At 49.0% G+C, this 17279-nt stretch overlaps 7 protein-coding genes across 7 annotated transcripts; 3 read left to right on the top strand and 4 right to left on the bottom strand.

Annotated features, from left to right (window-relative positions):
* Nucleotides 1–519: 519 nt before the first annotated feature.
* On the top strand, nt 520–2215 carry HD556DRAFT_325632 (uncharacterized protein). The gene is made up of 6 exons (XM_041310283.1): nt 520–711; nt 762–947; nt 1006–1272; nt 1333–1513; nt 1576–1670; nt 1727–2215. Exons 1-6 carry the CDS (start codon nt 616–618, stop codon nt 2006–2008), a joined length of 1107 nt encoding a protein of 368 aa, XP_041167066.1. The 5' UTR covers nt 520–615; the 3' UTR covers nt 2009–2215.
* On the bottom strand, nt 2108–4167 carry HD556DRAFT_325720 (regulator of chromosome condensation 1/beta-lactamase-inhibitor protein II). Its single transcript, XM_041310284.1, has 3 exons — nt 3443–4167; nt 3158–3388; nt 2108–3101 (listed from the first exon to the last, which is right to left on the bottom strand). Exons 1-3 carry the CDS (start codon nt 4028–4030, stop codon nt 2238–2240), a joined length of 1683 nt encoding a protein of 560 aa, XP_041167065.1. The 5' UTR covers nt 4031–4167; the 3' UTR covers nt 2108–2237.
* A 520-nt stretch (nt 4168–4687) lies between these two features.
* HD556DRAFT_1224239 (aldehyde dehydrogenase domain-containing protein) lies at nt 4688–6854 on the top strand (the record flags this gene model as incomplete). The annotated part of the gene is made up of 12 exons (XM_041296943.1): nt 4688–4869; nt 4920–5150; nt 5200–5311; nt 5363–5449; nt 5499–5550; nt 5606–5700; nt 5748–5828; nt 5884–6073; nt 6123–6379; nt 6433–6593; nt 6647–6705; nt 6757–6854. The coding sequence occupies 12 exons, from the start codon at nt 4688–4690 to the stop codon at nt 6852–6854; spliced, it is 1605 nt and encodes a 534-aa protein (XP_041167064.1).
* A 146-nt stretch (nt 6855–7000) lies between these two features.
* Nucleotides 7001–8273, bottom strand: HD556DRAFT_1469429 (Snf7 family; the record flags this gene model as incomplete). Its single annotated transcript, XM_041308423.1, has 6 exons — nt 7852–8273; nt 7697–7801; nt 7414–7626; nt 7250–7361; nt 7086–7192; nt 7001–7033 (listed from the first exon to the last, which is right to left on the bottom strand). Exons 1-6 carry the CDS (start codon nt 7918–7920, stop codon nt 7001–7003), a joined length of 639 nt encoding a protein of 212 aa, XP_041167063.1. The 5' UTR covers nt 7921–8273.
* Nucleotides 8274–10089, bottom strand: HD556DRAFT_325468 (uncharacterized protein). The gene is made up of 4 exons (XM_041310281.1): nt 9848–10089; nt 9685–9786; nt 9510–9622; nt 8274–9448 (listed from the first exon to the last, which is right to left on the bottom strand). Exons 1-4 carry the CDS (start codon nt 9861–9863, stop codon nt 8324–8326), a joined length of 1356 nt encoding a protein of 451 aa, XP_041167062.1. The 5' UTR covers nt 9864–10089; the 3' UTR covers nt 8274–8323.
* Nucleotides 10090–11296: 1207 nt separating this feature from the next.
* HD556DRAFT_1322895 (homoserine acetyltransferase) lies at nt 11297–13526 on the bottom strand. The gene is made up of 6 exons (XM_041301396.1): nt 12634–13526; nt 12501–12581; nt 12291–12442; nt 11834–12231; nt 11479–11608; nt 11297–11417 (listed from the first exon to the last, which is right to left on the bottom strand). The coding sequence occupies exons 1-5, from the start codon at nt 13430–13432 to the stop codon at nt 11560–11562; spliced, it is 1479 nt and encodes a 492-aa protein (XP_041167061.1). The 5' UTR covers nt 13433–13526; the 3' UTR covers nt 11297–11417; nt 11479–11559.
* A 107-nt stretch (nt 13527–13633) lies between these two features.
* HD556DRAFT_1322892 (uncharacterized protein) lies at nt 13634–17265 on the top strand. The gene is made up of 4 exons (XM_041301395.1): nt 13634–13887; nt 13940–14115; nt 14170–16627; nt 16711–17265. The coding sequence occupies exons 2-4, from the start codon at nt 14044–14046 to the stop codon at nt 16869–16871; spliced, it is 2691 nt and encodes an 896-aa protein (XP_041167060.1). The 5' UTR covers nt 13634–13887; nt 13940–14043; the 3' UTR covers nt 16872–17265.
* The last annotated feature ends 14 nt before the right edge of the window (nt 17266–17279 follow it).

The following is a 17279-nucleotide window of genomic DNA, read 5'->3' as shown; positions in this document are numbered from 1 at the left end:
ATAACTGGCCATGTACGAACAAATCTGTGCGCAGGTCAAGTACGGCTTTCTCCAGCGTCAGCCCCTGAAATCTGTTGTTGAATGACATCACAGGCAAAAGCCATGGTGGTGAAAGAACAAGAGTATAGTTAGGAAATAAATGAGCGTTCGTCAGAAGGAGCACGATTGCAAAAGGACGCAGCAAAAAACATGCGCAAATAAGAGATCTTGGCTGTCCCTTCTAATACTTCCGTCTCTAGTCCAAGGCAAATGGTTCTACGCATCTGCGCCATGGCCAGTGCCAGTACTTGCCACTCTATGGGCCCACAATACTATTGACACGTTGCTTAGCTCCACTTCTAGTAGTGCAAGGGTACCGGTCACAACGTAGCTAATTTGAAGTTGCCTCTCCGTCGTTCTTTACTTACCGTAAATAGCACCCCGATTGCTCCCGAGACAACTCAATACTTGGACGCTTCTTTGTGACTTTCCCTCAGTCTTCTATCCGAGACTGAGTACTGAGGCCTGAGGGTACGTCCATCTGGCATCCACTCATACCGATTCATAATATCAATCGTACCCGTGTCTAGGTATTTCGTCACCTTCGCGCCAGTACAAGTAATATCCGCCAATTAAATGCTTGTCCTAAGACCGTTTATACGTCAAGTCGTGTTCCGTGCAGCCCGGCCGCATTCCATCGCTACACCTAGATACAGTAGTACACTTGCAGAGGTTGGTTGCATTTTGGTCTTAGGTGTAATGCTCAACCTAGCAACGTGCAGGATGTTCGCTCGGATTCAACTTTCAGGATACCCCTCATCGACTTTGCAGCTTATAAACAAGCCACCTCTTTGGCTGAGAAGCGTCGCATCGCGGATGACATCGTAAACGGATTCAAAGAAGTTGGCTTCGTGTACTTAACAGGCCATGTGATTGAACCCGAGACGGTCAACTACGTATTCCAGAAGGCTAGTAGTATTCGCATTTTATAACAGGATGGACGTTCATAACTAATTGTGTATTCAGAGTGCAGAATTCTTCCGATTACCCGAAGACACCAAGGCAAGGTTAGCATGGGACGACCCTAAGGCTAACCGTGGTTATGTTCAAGTTGGCCGTGAGCGTGTCACCACTTCAATGGATGCGGCCGAGATTGCTGTATTACGCGCAAAGGCTCCAGACACCAAGGAATCTATGGAAATTGGACGTGAAAATCATCCTACGTTCAGTAATAAGTGGCCTCAGGAAACTGAAGTACCTGGATTTAAGCAGACGATGCTCCACTTTTTCCAGGTACGTGCACGCAGAAATATGCACGCATAATGATTTGACCCTGGGTCTCTGTTACCGTAGACTTGCCACGAAGTGCACACTATGGTCATGAAATCGATTGCGTTGGGTCTTGACCTTCCTGAGGATTTCTTCGACAATAAGATCGATCGTCAGGACCATAACTTACGACTTTTGTCCTATCCTCCTATTCGAACCTCTTTACTTTTAGGCGACGGTCAAGCCAGGGCTGCCTCTCACACAGGTGAGTTCGTTCCTTTTTAGTGACACTCCGAGTCGTCGAATTTGACTTGCTTTGTCTCTTAGATTACGGAACTTTGACACTCTTGTTCCAGGATTCCATTGGCGGTTTAGAGGTCCAGAACCCTCATACTAAGCATTATCAACCTGCTTCACCCATTGTTCGTTTTCTTCCCCTCGGCTTACTCTTCGAGTTTTTAACTCTCTATCTCCATAGCCTGGAACAATTGTTGTCAACGCTGGGGACCTTTTGGCGCGCTGGAGTAACGATGTTCTCCGTTCAACTCTCCATCGTGTAGTTGCCCCGCCTGCAATGAAGATCAACGCTACCGAAGGCATGACGCCCGCACGGCAGTCAATTGCATTCTTCTGCAACCCGAACTTTGACGCCATCATCGAGAGTTTGCCCACTTGCACGAGCACATCCAATCCAAGCAGATATCCTCCGCTTACTACGGAGCAATACATTGTAGGACGTTTGGCAGCTACTTACTCATGAAATACGCCCAGACACGAAATTCTGACGGTCAAGTATCGTATATTATTTATAGTGCAGGCAACGACATACATTACGATTCGTGTGCAGGTGGTGTCTAGATGACCGAGTATGCAAGAAAGCATCGTTCGGTCCACAGTTCATGGATAAGAGCATGTGTGTACGCAATGGAGTGTGTGAAATGCAAGATGGTGTAATCAATAATTGTTACCCGTATGGCAGCCAAGTCATGCTAGGTCTTCTTTCTGAACATCCCAAGAGTGTGCTGGCCACCGCAGGCAACACTCACTGCCTTCCATGCGCCGCCATCCCTGCGCACCACCACCATTGGGGTCTTGGCCTCCTTTTCGTTGACACCCAACTCTCCTTGAGACTCTTCTCCCCATGCGAGCAGCGCACCTGCTTGGGAAATAGCCATGTTATTGTGTGTGCCGGCCGAAATGAACACGATAGGATCGTCCGGCTCTGGGAATGGAACCAACATAGGTTCTGGCACGAAATCAGGATTCTTGCGTGAAGCATATTCCGCAACCTCGTCGCTGATACCGAGCTGGCCACCGTCACACCGACCGCACGCATACACCTTGCCAGATGAAGTCAGGAAAAGTGTGTGATGTTCACCACCTATGATCTGCACGATTGATTCACCGAGGGTCCTCTGGCACAGCGACCGAATGATTCTTGGTGACCGCACTTCGTCAGACATCGATTTTGGTTCTGCGACGCCGGTGCCTGTCTGTCCCATCGTATTCAAGCCCCAACCCCAAACGTCACCCTCTTCGTCGATGGCGAACGAGTGATAGTTTCCTGCGCCAACCAATACTGCACGGTTGTGGCGGGTACCAAGGGTGATTTTTTCAGGGACTGTGCCATGGATCTTACGACGTTCGAGAATTTTGCGACCGAGCTGGCCCTGCTCTCCAGCACCCCACGCATAGATGTTGCCATGCGTAGTTAGTACGAGAAGATGATTGTTGCCTGACACAACAGAGACGGCCTTCTCAGCATCGCCTGCTTTTGTGGGCAAATCTAATATCGCTTTGGGAAGGAATTCTAGTCGCACGTCGCCAGAGAAGCCCAGAGAGCCTTCTGCAGCCTGATAAACAAATCTTATCTTAGAAAATGTGTGAACAGATGAAATTGGACACCCACACGGAAAGAACCCCATACTCGAAGTTCGCCATTATCGCTGATAGCGGCGGAAATACTATCACCAGCAGCAATCCTGACAGCGCGGAATCCCTCATCAACAAGCGACTGAAGAGGATAAGGGACAGCGGTAAGCTCGTCAACGTGAATAAACTTTCCAGGATTATCTGGATCTGGAACATCCTTGGTGACACGTCCTAGTGCTGCGTCATCATTCACACCGCACGACCACACCTGATCAAAAGTTATGTCAACGGAAGTAGACAAGGGCACGGAAATTGAACTCACAGTTCCTTTCTCATCAATGAATAAGGTATGGAGACCACCTGCAGCAATGGCCTCGAGGCCAGCACCTTGCCCGCCGAAGGCACCTTCTTCCATCTTTTTCTCGAACCAGGTATTGCGCTTGGGAACAGCGAATTCCCCGAGTTGGTCGGCACCCCATCCAAACTGACCAAAGTTCCCTGCCCCCCAAACAAAGAGTTGCTGAGCAGGTCGAGGGTGGTCATTAGCCATAGGCAGGGGGTTGAAATGGGGTTTCGACTCATGAACAGGCGTGAGACCATTTACGGTTGGTTGCTTGGTAACTTTCTTGGACGCAGCCGTGGCTGGGGCTTTCTTGTTAGGGACCTTTTTAACATCCTCTGCATCGGATATGCCGGCCTTGGACCGAGAGCGCTTGGTGGGCGGCGGCGACGCTTCCGGGGTGGCAGCACGCTTCTTAGAGCGACTGGGTGTGCGGGCAACGGGTCGAGTTGATTTTTCGGCTTTAGGTGCCGTCGTCTTTGCAACAGCGGCCTTGAGAGCTGCTGCTTTGGGTTCCTCAGGTTTCTGTGAGGCTGCACGAGCAGATCTACGGAGAGGTGGGTTGGACATTGGAATTACAGATAGCTAAGGATATGTAAATCGTGAGGGTATATGCAAGATTAAATATCTGGTCTTGTGGCGATTAAAGTGCCACAGGCGGACAATAGAGGTGGCCGTGGTCGTGGTGGTCAGGATGGAAGCGAGTGGACAAGGACCGGGTCCACAGCGACTCCGTGGATTAGTATGTAATGGGCTAGGCTTTTCAACAGTAAAATTAGTCATCACGTGAATCTGACGCGGTAGTGGCGCTCGAATGTTTGTTCTGGCTTTGGCTCAGGCTTGGCTTATGCAAAGGCAGCTTCGTGTGAAAATCGACAATTACAGTCCGAAAAATGGATTCTACTACAGGTAGAAGTGTCCGTTGTAGTCAGAATTAGCGGGAGGCATAACAAGCGGCGGCGGAGACGTTGCCAGAAATTAGAATGGTTGCTATGAATTGTGGTTGCCTACACTAAGACAGCAAAGCCGAGCGGAGCTCGGAATTTCTAGGCGCGAAGCTGCCAGTTCGGAGATCTTAGTGCAACGGCATTATCGGCATCTGCAAAATTTCGACTTCCGCGCTTCCTGCCACGCCGCCACGACGCAGGGCGTCGGTCACGAGTGTACAGAATCTTAGTTGTGACATCTCTGCACGGGCCTCGGACCTACTGCCGGTAATATAGCCACATGACAATTGGCATTAGCAGAGCATTCTGCCAACAACACCACCTGCAACACAAAGGTCTCCTCTTTCAGGATCACTACCAACGACTGTCCTTTGTTAAATGGAAAGACACATCTTCCTTAGTGACCAGGGAACCACAGAGAATTACCGTGACCAACCCCGCTAACGGGAAACAGTTGTGCACGTATGTTGTTTCTAAGTAATGATAGTGCTCAAGCCTCAAATTGAGCCTAGTGTCGACGCAGCATCCTCCGAAGAGGTTGAATGGGCCGTGTCTCATGCCCAGACCACGTTTGACTCTGGGATATGGTCAAAGGCTTCATCAATACATCGCGCATCTGTCCTGTCACGGCTAGCGGTCTCTCTTCAGCAACGCATCCCTGACATGGCCCGAATAGATACTATGCAAACAGGGAGGCCTATCCGCGAAATGAATGCACAAATGACTCGTCTTCCTGAATGGCTGTCAGTAGTTATTTTGCGAATTATGACGGTGGTCTGATACACTGAGTAGGAGCTATTATGCAGCACTTCTACGCACGAACCAAGGATTCGTTGCCCCTGCTCAAGGGAAGTTGCTTAATTACGTTCAACGCGTTCCTCTGGGAGTCGTGGCACAGATCACTGTGCGTTTTTTTGCCATCTCTGACGTATCACCTCACCGAGGTCTCGTTTAGCCTTTCAATCATCCTCTTTTCATTGCCATCAAGAAGATTGCTCCAGCTCTTGCCGCTGGTAACAGTGTCATCGTCAAACCATCTGAGGTTTATAAATTATACTGTCTTTCATCGATATGACACTCACCAAAACTAGCTTACCCCCATATCCCTACTGGAGTTTGCAAGCCGAACTCAAGAAGCTGGCCGTAAGTACAACCACTGATGAATTACTTGTACATATGTGTTGAAATCTTAACCAAGTTCCTGACGGAGTTTTGACTATCCTCCCTGGCTATGGCCATACCACGGGCAAGCAACTTGCAACTCATCCCCTCGTTCGAAAGGTCGACATCACAGTACGTTCTTACTCTCATGCACCGTATTCTGCTCACCGTGGATCTAGGCTGGTACCCGGACTGGTCGAGCGCTGGGAGCCATCGTTGGCTCGAACCTCTCCGCCTTTACAGCCGAGCTGGGAGGAAAGGTCAGTACTACATAGTCTATTGTCGAACTGGAGGATTCGTTCTCATCTGTACCAGGCCCCGATACTTGTCTTCGATGATGCAGATGTTGTTTCTGCTGTCAATGGGGTCGCGTTTGCCTCATTCATTGCGTCCGGCCAAACATGTGTCTCGGGAACCCGCATCATCATACACGAAAATATATATGAATCTTTCATGATGGAGTTCTTGAGGAAAGTCGAAAGTATCACACAGGGAATGGGTGACCGTGAGTCGTACATCATGCCTTCAGTACTCATGAATAACATCTCTCGAAGCTATGAACGAAAGATGTTCTATGGGCTCTATTATATCTCCCCACCACCTGAATAGAATCGATGACATGGTAGCACGACGGCAATCAGGCACAGTTCTCACGGGTGGAAAGCGAATGTTGGGGAAGTCCCTCCTCGACCATTTCGATTTCTCTTGCGGGAGCTTCTACCCACCTACCGTGATCTCTGATGTTGATGTCAGCGATGAGTTATGGCAAGAGGAAATTTTCGGCCCTGTGGTGGTCGTGAAAAAGTTCTCAGTGAGTTGTATCAGCATGCGAGCGAGGCTCTTTGACGCTTAGTTTACCCCCAGACTGAATCCGAGGGAGTTAGACTTGCCAATGCTTCCAAGTATGGACTGGGAGCGGGAGTCTGGACTCAGGATCTGTCAAGAGCACATCGAGTTGCTGCTGATATTGATGCTGGTCTTGTTTGGGTAAACACGCATCACCGCAATGACCCAAGCTCGCCATGGTGAGTGACTCAGCCTATGATTATCATTGCGCAATCTCACGGTGGCATGTAAGGGGTGGTATGAAGGAGAGTGGCATAGGTCGGGAAAATGGTATCGAGGCATTGGAAGCTTGTGAGTCTAGCTAGCTCGATTAACAAATGTTTGACTCAACATGTTATACAGACTCTCAGAGCAAATCGATCATCGTTAATGTGGCGTCGGCTGATGAGTCTCGACAAACCGACGACTGGTTTGGCGGAGAACAGAAGAGATATGGCTGATGTGATGGTTCGCGGCGGAGCAGATTATCTTGACATTCTCTATGAAGTGGTGGTATGTGTAGGATTTACTAGTGTACATTATTACCGCAGGATACATGTTTACTCGTCTTTAAGGAGACAGGCACAATACAAACTTCGAAAGCCCATCATGTAGTCTTAACGGCCTCCTTTGTGGTTGGCTGTCCAATCAAGTTGAGTTGAACATGTCAATGAATTGATCGTTGGACATACCTCGCTTGTCTCTACAGGAGACTCATCGAGGAAATCTGGGACCTTGTTGAGGTCTGCAAGATATGAGGGACCTTCTTCCTCTTCCTCGAGCTGTAAGGCATCCAATTCTGCGATGATTATGACGTTTCGACATGACCAAGATCAAAAGCAATGTGTGTACGTACCAGCCTCAAGATCTGCTTCGTCAATCTCATCTGGAACGGCGTATGACCGACCTAGTGACTCTTGTATCTCATTTGCCTGTTCCAGAAGCTCTTCCATATCATAATGCATATTCTTAAGAGTAATAAATGAGCCACTTGATGGCAGCATAAAACATGAGACACACCTCAATCTTGTCAATATCAATCTTTCCGTACTGTTTACGCATCTCCTTGTTCGCCAATTTCATGGCATCCACAGTGGCCATCGTATTCCGTAGGTTATCGGTGGTGAGAGCAGCGGACTCCATATTGAATGTCTGCTGCTGGAGCTGGTTCAGTTGCCCCTCATACAGTTTCTTCTGTTGCAGCACTCTCAAAGCTCGTTGTTGGATCGCATTCTGTGTCATGCACACGTATGACGCAATTGATTAATTAGCAAGCGCAGCACCAGGCGAGGTGTTCGCGCACTTTACCAGGTCCACTGCGCAGTTTGCTCATTTGCTCCTTATAGCGCAGAAGTTCCCCATCTAACTTCCTGATCTTTACTTCTACGGAGGCAACGCGCGTATCTGTCTAATGTCAGTGAGTTAGCCTGAGCTTGATTGTGACGACAGGCTACTCACTGCGTTGATAGCATCCTGGAGCGTCGGTTTTGGCTTCTTGGTTGAAGAAGAGCCAAATATACGATTCATGATCAACTATGCACAGGTGGTAAAGGCAGAATGGAAGGGGAAGGTTAGTACTACTGCGTAGTACTTCGACGTGAAGGTATATAGTAATATCCAAAAGCGGGTATGTGGAAATTCCTCATACAGAGTTCCTGGGGTCTGCATACGTCGCGAACTGGCACGTCCGCAAAGTACTGTCTCAGTGTCTGTAAAGGGCCCCAGACCTTTAATGTATTGACCTTGTCCGTCTCTTCTATCTCTAATGAAGGCACTAGTATTTGCTCGCCCGCGTGCAAAATGATCTTCATTGAAGTGCATGAAAGATGAGTCTGTGAGGAGATATCCGACATAGTACAACCCATTGACCTTCGTACACAATACAATTAACAGGAGACATTCCAATGTCAGCTTCGAGATGACATGCGTTTCAAGATCTACCCATTCCAAGCAAAATTCCAAGAGGGCTCGCAGAAAGGGGAGGAATAGCCAGTTCTTCAGTGACAGGTGCGATGATGGGTTCGTCTGCCGACCCATGGGATAGAGCCTGCTGTTGTCCAGTGTACTCCACTCCCACCTGGAACGGGAGCTCGATGTCTGGACGCCAAAATTCCCAATACTTCTTGAGGTCCACCAAATTCGCTTCAATGTTCCGACTGTACATCCAATGCGCGCTGACGCATCCCTCGAACCACCGCTCGGTACGTCCGTATACGTGCGAAATGATCCACTCCCGGGCGCTCTCTATTTTACTGGGCTCATTCATCATGTCGTAGATGATATTACGCAATTGTCTTTGGCGATCCCAGGAAATGGGCTCGTTCAAGATTGGCCGGCTGATGAGCCAGAGTGGCATGCGCGCGCATGACCAAAGTGGCGCACGGAATGCGTGTTCCCACCCCGTGCATAGCACGAGCTCGATATCTGAGCTGGGAGTACGAAGTTCCCCATCTTTATCTGGCAGGAACCGGATGAGGAAACGGTACATCTGCATGTCACCATGGCAGACGCCAAATTTCCTGTGTTGCAGAATCGAATAGGCCTCTTGCCTCGCTTCGCGAGAGAGCGTTTCTGGGATGTAGAACCCTCCGATGTGATGTGGGATTATGCTGGCCAGCCGTCTGAATGTTTCTCTGGCTTGCACCATGTCTTCTATTGTTAGTAGAGGATTATCTGCAAATCCTGTGTCACGGGCTCGAGCGATGACATCCTCAGTGCTACCGCAAAGGCGTCCAACGCGCCAGCATAGTGCTGTCAGATAGTCAGCGTTAGTGGATAGTGCAAATTGTGGGATCATTCTATCCAGTGGTGGCTCGTTGAACGGGCGCGATAAAATCAACGGCGAGGACCCGTTAGGGTTCTGGTTTTGCTGTCCTTCCTGTAGGAGGGAACTGAACGTGGAGGTGTCGATGCCTGTACCAAGAAGGTCGGTGCAAATCAGGTTTCCGCGGGTGTTGAACAACTTCAACAGCAGGTCGGCCAGCTTGCTACAGACTTTGAGCTCCTCGTCGGGCGCAAGGGTGGGCCACACATCTTGAAGATTTTCCCCGGGTATCTGTGCGCAAAGAAGTATGAAGATGTAGCAGAGCTACTGTCGAGTAGTCGGCACACGCTACCTTTTCCATGAGGACTACTTCAGCTCCGATGTCATTGGGTAGGAGGTCCTTGTACCCATAGATTTTGGGCACCTCGATCTTCAAGGTCGAATTTCTGACAGCGGCCATCATGCCTAACTGTTGGGAGTGGGGTAAGTACGCACAGCCCATCGATGGGCACTTTGGCGTGGCGCACCACAGCCTGCGTTGTTAGCCTCTGGCGTCCGCGAGGAAAATATGCCATCATGATGTATGGTCCAAGAGGTATGGAGGTGCGTTCGAACGTAATTTGAATCATCTGTACACCGTACAGAACAATGGTAAGGTTCGGATGGTTATTTGGAAATGATCAACCTGACCTTTTCTCCAGCCCATTTGACGTCCTCGACGCTCACCACCACTGGGGTTGGTACCTGCGGGTGCCGTCTACCTGTCGCTTTGACTGGATGCTGCTTCGCTGCAGCTGTGACGGCAAATTTCTTCAGCGCGGGGATATTGACTTGAGGGGAAAAGGTGGACATTGCGGTGAGGGAAGTCAACCTCAGACAAGTATTTTATACCGCTGGATAACACGAGGTGGTCAGTCAGTTAATTAATTTTTTAGCCAACATGCTGGTATGTCGCAAAGGGAATCAAATAACGCGTTTTGTCGAGAAGGGCTGACGCCCAATGTTTTGTTGTCGGAGGCCGCGTAACGCTGGGAGTATATGTGGCAAGGCGTGGCTTTTCTCCTGTGCTAACTTGGTTAATTTACGGCTTCCATATGGTAAAACAAATTACTTCAAGCTTCGTAACCTTGAACCCTTTGCCAGTTGTCCAATGGCTTGTCAGCTATTCCACCCAGAAAATTGTTGCGCCAAAATATACCTTATTTGAAACTCCATGGACCCCCCGGTATTCCGACAAAATCCTGGGTTATCACAAGGCGGGAGGTGCTGTGCCATCTGAATAATAAGTTCCTTACCGTTCATTTTGCTAGTTTTCGCCGCGCCCCGAATCCAATGTGCACCTAAGACCAAGGGGGCCCAGAGAGAAGAGGAAATTGCAGGACCACCCAACGCCTCACCTCTTATCTTCTCCATAATTCATATATTTCATCAACGGAACGTAAACCGAAATGCTTCCGCTTTCGCTTAGCGTCTGCATGTTTCCGAGCCTCCTCACAGAAGAGCTCACCACGATTTGTATAAAATACGTTCTTTTTTTTATACTATTTTATGGCGCTCCACCGATACGCCACGCAAGCCTGCCCATTTTATGCCTTCACAAACTTAACTTTGTTTCCTCCTCAAAAAAGTTCATATCCGATTTGCTAGTGTTTTGATGCTCCGAAAATTAGGCAAAACCCTCAAGTGCCAGTGTGGCATGCTGGCATGCCGTGACGCTGATCGTATGTGGCTCTCAATGACTCGATGATGCCCGAACGCCCCAAACGCAAATGTCATAGTATTACATTTTGCATGCCAATCCGAGTCAAATTAATGGTGCGATGGTCGGGCTTGTCCCCCGTCTGTCGATCTAGGGAATAAAGTTTAACTTTGAAGGTGGCGACTGTGGGCGCAGGGAAGGTATCGTAAAATAAATACAGCCATTTGCAGAACATTACTAGAACCAATCGTCAGAAATAAAACAAGGAAGCATTGTTTGAATTTCAAGGTTCGGTCGTAACGTCTCACACCATTGATCATCGGAAGTTGAAAGTTCGTTAGTTTGACTTCCCGACTTATGTTTACTTTTTTGAGATTGTTCTGCAAACGGCTAGGTTATAATGTTTGGGACTAGAATAATAACCGCCCGGCAGGGTTGGTGTGTCTGGACTCTGCACTGCCCACATACTTTGAGACCAACATTTAAGTTAGGGTGCGAGACCGCAAGTATTAGAAGTTGAAGAATTCCATAGCATTGATCATGATCCGAATATTAAAACAGCTAGTAGGACTGACATGAGTACTTCCTGAGGACTCTAGAACTTCTTAGCAAGTACCCTCACAATTCACGAACGTTGCACCGATCAAACAGCGCAATATGAAAACACCGGCGACTGTGGTGAAACAACATTTCCAGGACGAGCTTAAGATAGGAACCCCCTCACCGCCCCTCCAACGTTCAATACGTCGAGTCTGTGGTAGAACGGAACGGGCAGTCAGTAAACCAGTCTAACTGAAACACGCTGGGAAAATAAAACAATAAGCGGCGATAACACTACAATTGCCCCCGCAAAGCGGTGCACGAAGGCATCATGAAGGTTCGAGCTCTGATTGGGGAGGCTATACAAGTCCGGACAAATGCGGCCACACCACGGCCACCCAATCGAGCCAACTCAAAGGTGAAGGAGTAACACTCACAAAAAGGTATCATGTCCCCAGACCCCACCAAGCTCAAAGTAGCTGACTTGCGTACTACCAGCCATACGAAGTGCATCGACGAGCTCACGCTGCTGCTCGACTGGGAAAAGAATATCGCTCTGAACCCCAAGCACCAGAATAGGTATCGATTTGAGCGGCTCAAGGCCAGCAGCAAGTTCGGGAAAGTGAGGTGCGTAATGCAACGGTGGTGGATGAGATTTAGACGGTACCGGAGATTGCCGAGAAGAAGACGATGACGTTGACGGTGATGGCGGAGCATGTGTTGTGGTGGTCATCGCGAGCTCTTGGAGAGCAGGAAGGGTAAGGTCAAAGAGATCCATTGCCTTTGAGATGTAAAGGAGAGAATTGGCATCGTACTTCAGGCAGAATTGCTCTCCCTACATAATAACTTTCGGTGAGTTTAACTGAAAGGTGATTGAGGTGGGTAGGCACTGACCTGATGATCTAAATAGGTTTCGATAAGGAAGTCAGGACAAAGTGTTGGCGACCGCGATGGAGACGGGCTCTGTCCATCTTTCAGTTCCCGAAGTTTCCTTCCAAATCGTTGGTCCCATTCAGGACCTGAGCGATATGTTATAGTCGCTATTTCTACATGACCAATAATTGTAACTTTATGATATGAACCGTGAAACTGAACGAAACTTACGACGGGCTAATTTCATTCCTGTATGTGGTGGTAGGTTGTCGTAATAAAAGCCATTGTTCCAATTTGAATCGGCCATGAGAACTAATATGATGTTTAGCAAGGAAATATATTGCAAGATGTCTGAACAACAGACCGCTTCGTTGAGCATGACGCATTGCAATGCTACCTGGACTGCTCCTGGCGGTACCACTAATGCTCACTATCTTGCCCACACGATCTGGGAAGAGCCATCCTGCAGCAAGACTTTGCATCCCGCCCATGGATGAGCCAACACTGGCATACAACTTTTGCACGCCCAGATGGTCAAGCAGCTTAAATTGGGCTTGCACCATGTCAAAGATAGATATGATCGGGAATCGAGTTGCATATCGTTGACCTTCTGGATCGAGCGAGGAAGGACCTGTGGAGCCATAACATCCTCCCAGCACGTTTGTGCATATTACGAAAAAATGATTGGTGTCGAGTGCACGTCCTGGGCCGATGAATTTTTCCCACCAGCCCTCTGTCGGGTTAAGCTCCGTAGAGGCGGCATGCGAAGATGCCGAGAGACCAGTATGCAGTAAAATTACGTTGTCCCGAGATGGAGAGAGTATGCCCCATGTTTCATAGGCGATGTCAAACGACGGCAGCGTAGACCCATACGTCAATTCAAGCGGATACTGATGGTGGTACGTATTATATGACAGTGGATTAGGGCGAGCATAGGGAGGTTCCGGACCACTGTCACTTGATGATGCTTGTGTGTCTGTCTGTGAATAACGGTAGAACGAGGAAGCCAATATCCTAGATTCACGAGCTGCATGAGCATCGACGCAGGGAAAAGTTGGTGTTGCTGTGGTTGCGCATGTTGTCTGTTGTCGCAGAGAAGTGAGACTGCTCAGACGGTGCGGAAGTGCTCTAAGTCTGAATGAATTTCTGGTTATCAGATTCATGACAGTCGGATGTACGAAGTATACATGAGAGTGCTGTGCGATCTTATAGACTGCTCTAAGAGCTGCCAGTCAGCTGAGACACACTGGTGAGATCATGAGAAACAATCGCGCAACATCATTCACGTGCACCTAACCCTATACTAGGGTCTGTCCTAATTTGGTTGCCTGCAAAACTACAAACGTGTTTTTGAAACCCTTCCAAGTCTGTGACCGGACCCGTCTTGGTAGTCCAGCGGTGTGTGTGTTTCGTGTGCAGGCAAGCACAAGACCGGTCGGGACAACGTGTAGCTGTCTTCTTTTCCGAGTCGCCGTAAGTAATACTCTCGTTCCGTTTCAATCCGTTCTCGCACAATGCATGCCTCGCTCACAGCACGTGTTTGACTTGTCTTTAGCTCGTCTGTCCTAGTTCCCAGAGACGGTCACTCTCCAACTCACGTCAAAGTCAAAAGCATCTTGTATGTTATCCCTCAATTTAATACACATATTTCAGAATTGATGCCTGCACAGCTTAGCCTAAAACGAGGTCCCACTTCCGTTTCCTGGAATTGCAGTAGCTGATGGTGGCTTCAACCATTTAACGCACAAAGAAGAGCTTGCGCATTTTTTTTACCATGACCGCTCTTTCCCTTGCCTCATCGTCTCTTGAGTCTGGAGTCAGTCGTCCTGCGCGAAAGGAAAACAGGGTGCGTTCGCTTATTTCAGTCTTGCACACATGAGCTTATACATCATGTCATCAGATCGTTGCCTTCTTTCGCTCTCGCTCTCGTTCTCGCTCCAGACCCCACCCCAAGTCGACTGTTACTCCAGGTGCTGCGCAATCCACGACGAATGTACCATCCTTGCCTATGGTGCCTGCCTCTAAGCTTCGCATCAGTCATGTGCGTTCCACCAGTTTGGCGTACGAACAAGGGCATGCAGCCGACACCAGTATGTCTGCTTCAGCAAGCCAGTCAGATTCTAAGCTAGGCACGCGAACTTCGACACGCCCGATATCATCCACGACCACTGCCACACACTCCACGATCACCCCTCTTCCCTCCAACTCCATCAGAAGAAGACAAAGAACGTCGCATCACGTTTACTCGCACGATTACACCCAAGGAGAAGATCCCGATCACCAGGCCAACAGAGATCAGGTCACATCTCAGGAGGATCACGATCGTGCAACTCGTTCGAACACTCCCTCTTCCCTTAATCAGCGCCGGAAGTTAGAGCTGCGCTCTATCTTTGGCATTGCTCTGTCACGGAAGTCATCGCTATCCAATCCGTCTCGGAAACCATCACCAGGATCTTCTGACCGCAAAACATCGTCTTCATCCCTCTCCCAAAAGGAAGCTGAGAACATGCCCTCTCGCAAACGATCATTCAGGCTCAACTCTAGACCAAACACTCCAAAGTCTACTGACGAATCGCGCGTTACGAAAACATCCACCGGTACAATACCCACTCCTTCCAATCCCCTCCCACTGTCCGCATCTCCCCGCAGACTTTCATTTGGATTGACATCAGGTTCTCGCACGCATACGCCAATGACATCATCAGGCCACCTTCCCCTGGCTCCCTCGTCACGTCACAAACGACATTCTGTCGGGTCTCATGACACTGCTCATGACAGTGCTGTCGCGTTACCTGATGACCATTCCGACACCGCCTTCACATCGTCCAGTCATATAGACACTAGATCTAATTCAAAGACCAGTGCCTCTAGCCTTAGCCGCTTTGGAAAATCTCGCAAAGGCAAAGAACAAGAACGCGATAACAGCCATTCAAAACTGCGGTCACAAACACGGAAGACACCTCGCATGGATGACTCGCGCCCTGGTATTTTTGGCTCACTTTTGGAAGAGACGTCTCCCATCATCAACTTGTCCCCGCCTTCACCGCAGGACGACTCACGCGGCAAGTATGACCTCGGTGGTCTCGTGGTATCACTGTTACCCACGGTAGAGTCCATGTCTGAAGAAGATACAGCAGAACAACACCCCCTGATTCGTGCACCGCAAGCAAGACCAGCCATACCACACATCATCCATACCCCACCGACTCCAAAAAGAACAGCGGAATTAGATTCCCCAGTGCGACCCGCTACCACACCACCAACGCTGAGCGGAGGACAGGGGAAGCCGCGCGAAGTTCTGCTCAGCAAGGATTCGATCACTGTTCACAGCGAACTTCCAAAGTTGCATGCACGGGCAGCTCTAAGCGTTGGTTCTGACGGAGACCCTGCATACAACCGCATGCGTAGCAGATTCTCACCCCGGCTGTTTGGGGGAAAAGATTTATCTAGAGAAAGCAAGAAGCAGAAACCCGGTGGTCGGCATGATTCCGCTGGGACTGTCGGTCCTCCGCGAAATATGACCAACCGTCGCATCAAACATGGAAGCTTTGACTTCGAGAGACCCGTATCTGGTGTAAACAGGAGCAGCTCGACAGTCAACGCATCGCTGGTAAATGGCGAAGGCTTAACACAATCTGGTAAAACTGGCGCGGCGACTCATCGACCGACGGCCTTAGAACGAACAGCATCATCGTCATCTGATCGTACAGGGAAGTCGCGAAAATTTGCGTATCACCCCACTCAAGCCGACTCTCCCATTCTTGCCCAGCTCTCTGCCAGTCATACAGGTGAAACCTCTGTTGTTTCCTTCTCATCAGCATCTGCCTCTGCGCAGTCGAAGTCGACAGGAACATCTGTTCCTGGTCCTGGACAATCATCCAGTTGGGGACGCGCATCAGGCAGACGAACTCAACGCACGTCGCACGGACCGTTCCCCTTCGAACCGGCTTCATCGGTTCCAAGTTCTCCTTTACCGACCTCCTCCGCACTGCCTTCCTACCCGCCATCTCCTCACCAACAAGAGTTTGACATTCCGGAAGGACCTGCTTCATTTCCCCCTAGCTCTCCTCTACGGAGTGAGTTAGGGCTTGGAGGAGGTTCTATACGTGACAAGAGCCAAAGTGCTCATGGCCGTGTACAACAATTACGTGAGCAAGGCAGCGAGAAGAAGGGCAAAGGCCGTTCACTCGATCTTAAACTTGGTTTATCTTGGGCACCTAATCGCGTCCGTCAAGAAGCCATTATACATGGATCTCTCCTTGCGCAGAAGCACGAGGAGGAGCATAATCGGGGGAAGGATGTCACCAAAGTCTTTGAGAACGTACTCTCCGAATCCGGATTCGAAACGTTCAAGAAGTGTTAGTACTACTTTACGCCTCTATATGTTTATTTTGTTACTGTGGATTATTTTGTCTGACGGTGATGTTATTTCCTTACGCAGATGTCCACCGATTTGACGCCCACTTGATACCCCTAGAAGGGCCTCGGGGACTGCTAGCGCGCGTTGAAAATTTACTCACTGCCTCGTCGTTATCACAGACAGAAAAGTTGGAACTGCTGGACCAGTTTGCTCGATTCGTGGAGGGGCATAGCGAAGTCTAATGGATAATATCACGTCGTGTCATGGGGATTTATGGGTTCTGAGATGAGTAATTATTTCACAACACATATAATGAAATTTCGTCGTGGCTTCATGTTTCAAATATGATGCATCGCCCTTATTATCCTGCATCCTGTGCTATGCCCTTTTTATCATTCTATATTTCACGCATTCAACTTACACAGGTGCTTATGTCTTTTGTCATGATCTACACGCATTTTTTGTATTGATTTAATTCGTTGCCTTATGTTTTAATTCATGCCACGATTCTGTTTGCAGTAATTTATGAGTTACATCCTGTAATTGAGGTTGTCAAGTTCTTGTACCTTATGAACAGATTGGAAAAAACAGTGATAGAACTCAAGAAGAAAAAATGCTATTTTACACATTTCTGGTCTGCCTGAGTTGTG

The sequence above is a fragment of the Suillus plorans genome (genome assembly GCF_016647745.1).
Source record: "Suillus plorans strain S12 chromosome Unknown HD556scaffold_2, whole genome shotgun sequence".
Lineage (NCBI taxonomy): Eukaryota > Fungi > Basidiomycota > Agaricomycetes > Boletales > Suillaceae > Suillus > Suillus plorans.
Note: the sequence above shows the minus strand (reverse complement) of the source record. Positions and strands in the feature narration are given on the sequence as shown.

Excerpts from the sequence above, each read along its gene's own strand:
- HD556DRAFT_325632 (XM_041310283.1), top strand. The coding sequence starts at position 616 with ATGCTTGTCCTAAGACCGTTTATACGTCAAGTCGTGTTCCGTGCAGCC. Across the intron at positions 712-761 it reads ACAGTAGTACACTTGCAGAG|GATGTTCGCTCGGATTCAAC; the intron begins GTTGGTTGCATT and ends AGCAACGTGCAG. Across the intron at positions 1,273-1,332 it reads CGATGCTCCACTTTTTCCAG|ACTTGCCACGAAGTGCACAC; the intron begins GTACGTGCACGC and ends CTGTTACCGTAG.
- HD556DRAFT_325720 (XM_041310284.1), bottom strand. The coding sequence starts at position 4,030 with ATGTCCAACCCACCTCTCCGTAGATCTGCTCGTGCAGCCTCACAGAAA. Across the intron at positions 3,389-3,442 it reads TCATTGATGAGAAAGGAACT|GTGTGGTCGTGCGGTGTGAA; the intron begins GTGAGTTCAATT and ends ACTTTTGATCAG. Across the intron at positions 3,102-3,157 it reads GAGTATGGGGTTCTTTCCGT|GCTGCAGAAGGCTCTCTGGG; the intron begins GTGGGTGTCCAA and ends TTTGTTTATCAG.
- HD556DRAFT_325468 (XM_041310281.1), bottom strand. Across the intron at positions 9,623-9,684 it reads GGCTAACAACGCAGGCTGTG|GCATGATGGCCGCTGTCAGA; the intron begins GTGCGCCACGCC and ends CCCAACAGTTAG. Across the intron at positions 9,449-9,509 it reads AAGTAGTCCTCATGGAAAAG|ATACCCGGGGAAAATCTTCA; the intron begins GTAGCGTGTGCC and ends CTTTGCGCACAG.
- HD556DRAFT_1322895 (XM_041301396.1), bottom strand. The coding sequence starts at position 13,432 with ATGAATCTGATAACCAGAAATTCATTCAGACTTAGAGCACTTCCGCAC. Across the intron at positions 12,582-12,633 it reads GCGTCATGCTCAACGAAGCG|TTCTCATGGCCGATTCAAAT; the intron begins GTCTGTTGTTCA and ends ACATCATATTAG. Across the intron at positions 12,232-12,290 it reads AAACCTATTTAGATCATCAG|GGAGAGCAATTCTGCCTGAA; the intron begins GTCAGTGCCTAC and ends GTTATTATGTAG.
- HD556DRAFT_1322892 (XM_041301395.1), top strand. The coding sequence starts at position 14,044 with ATGACCGCTCTTTCCCTTGCCTCATCGTCTCTTGAGTCTGGAGTCAGT. Across the intron at positions 14,116-14,169 it reads CTGCGCGAAAGGAAAACAGG|ATCGTTGCCTTCTTTCGCTC; the intron begins GTGCGTTCGCTT and ends TCATGTCATCAG. Across the intron at positions 16,628-16,710 it reads ATTCGAAACGTTCAAGAAGT|ATGTCCACCGATTTGACGCC; the intron begins GTTAGTACTACT and ends TTCCTTACGCAG.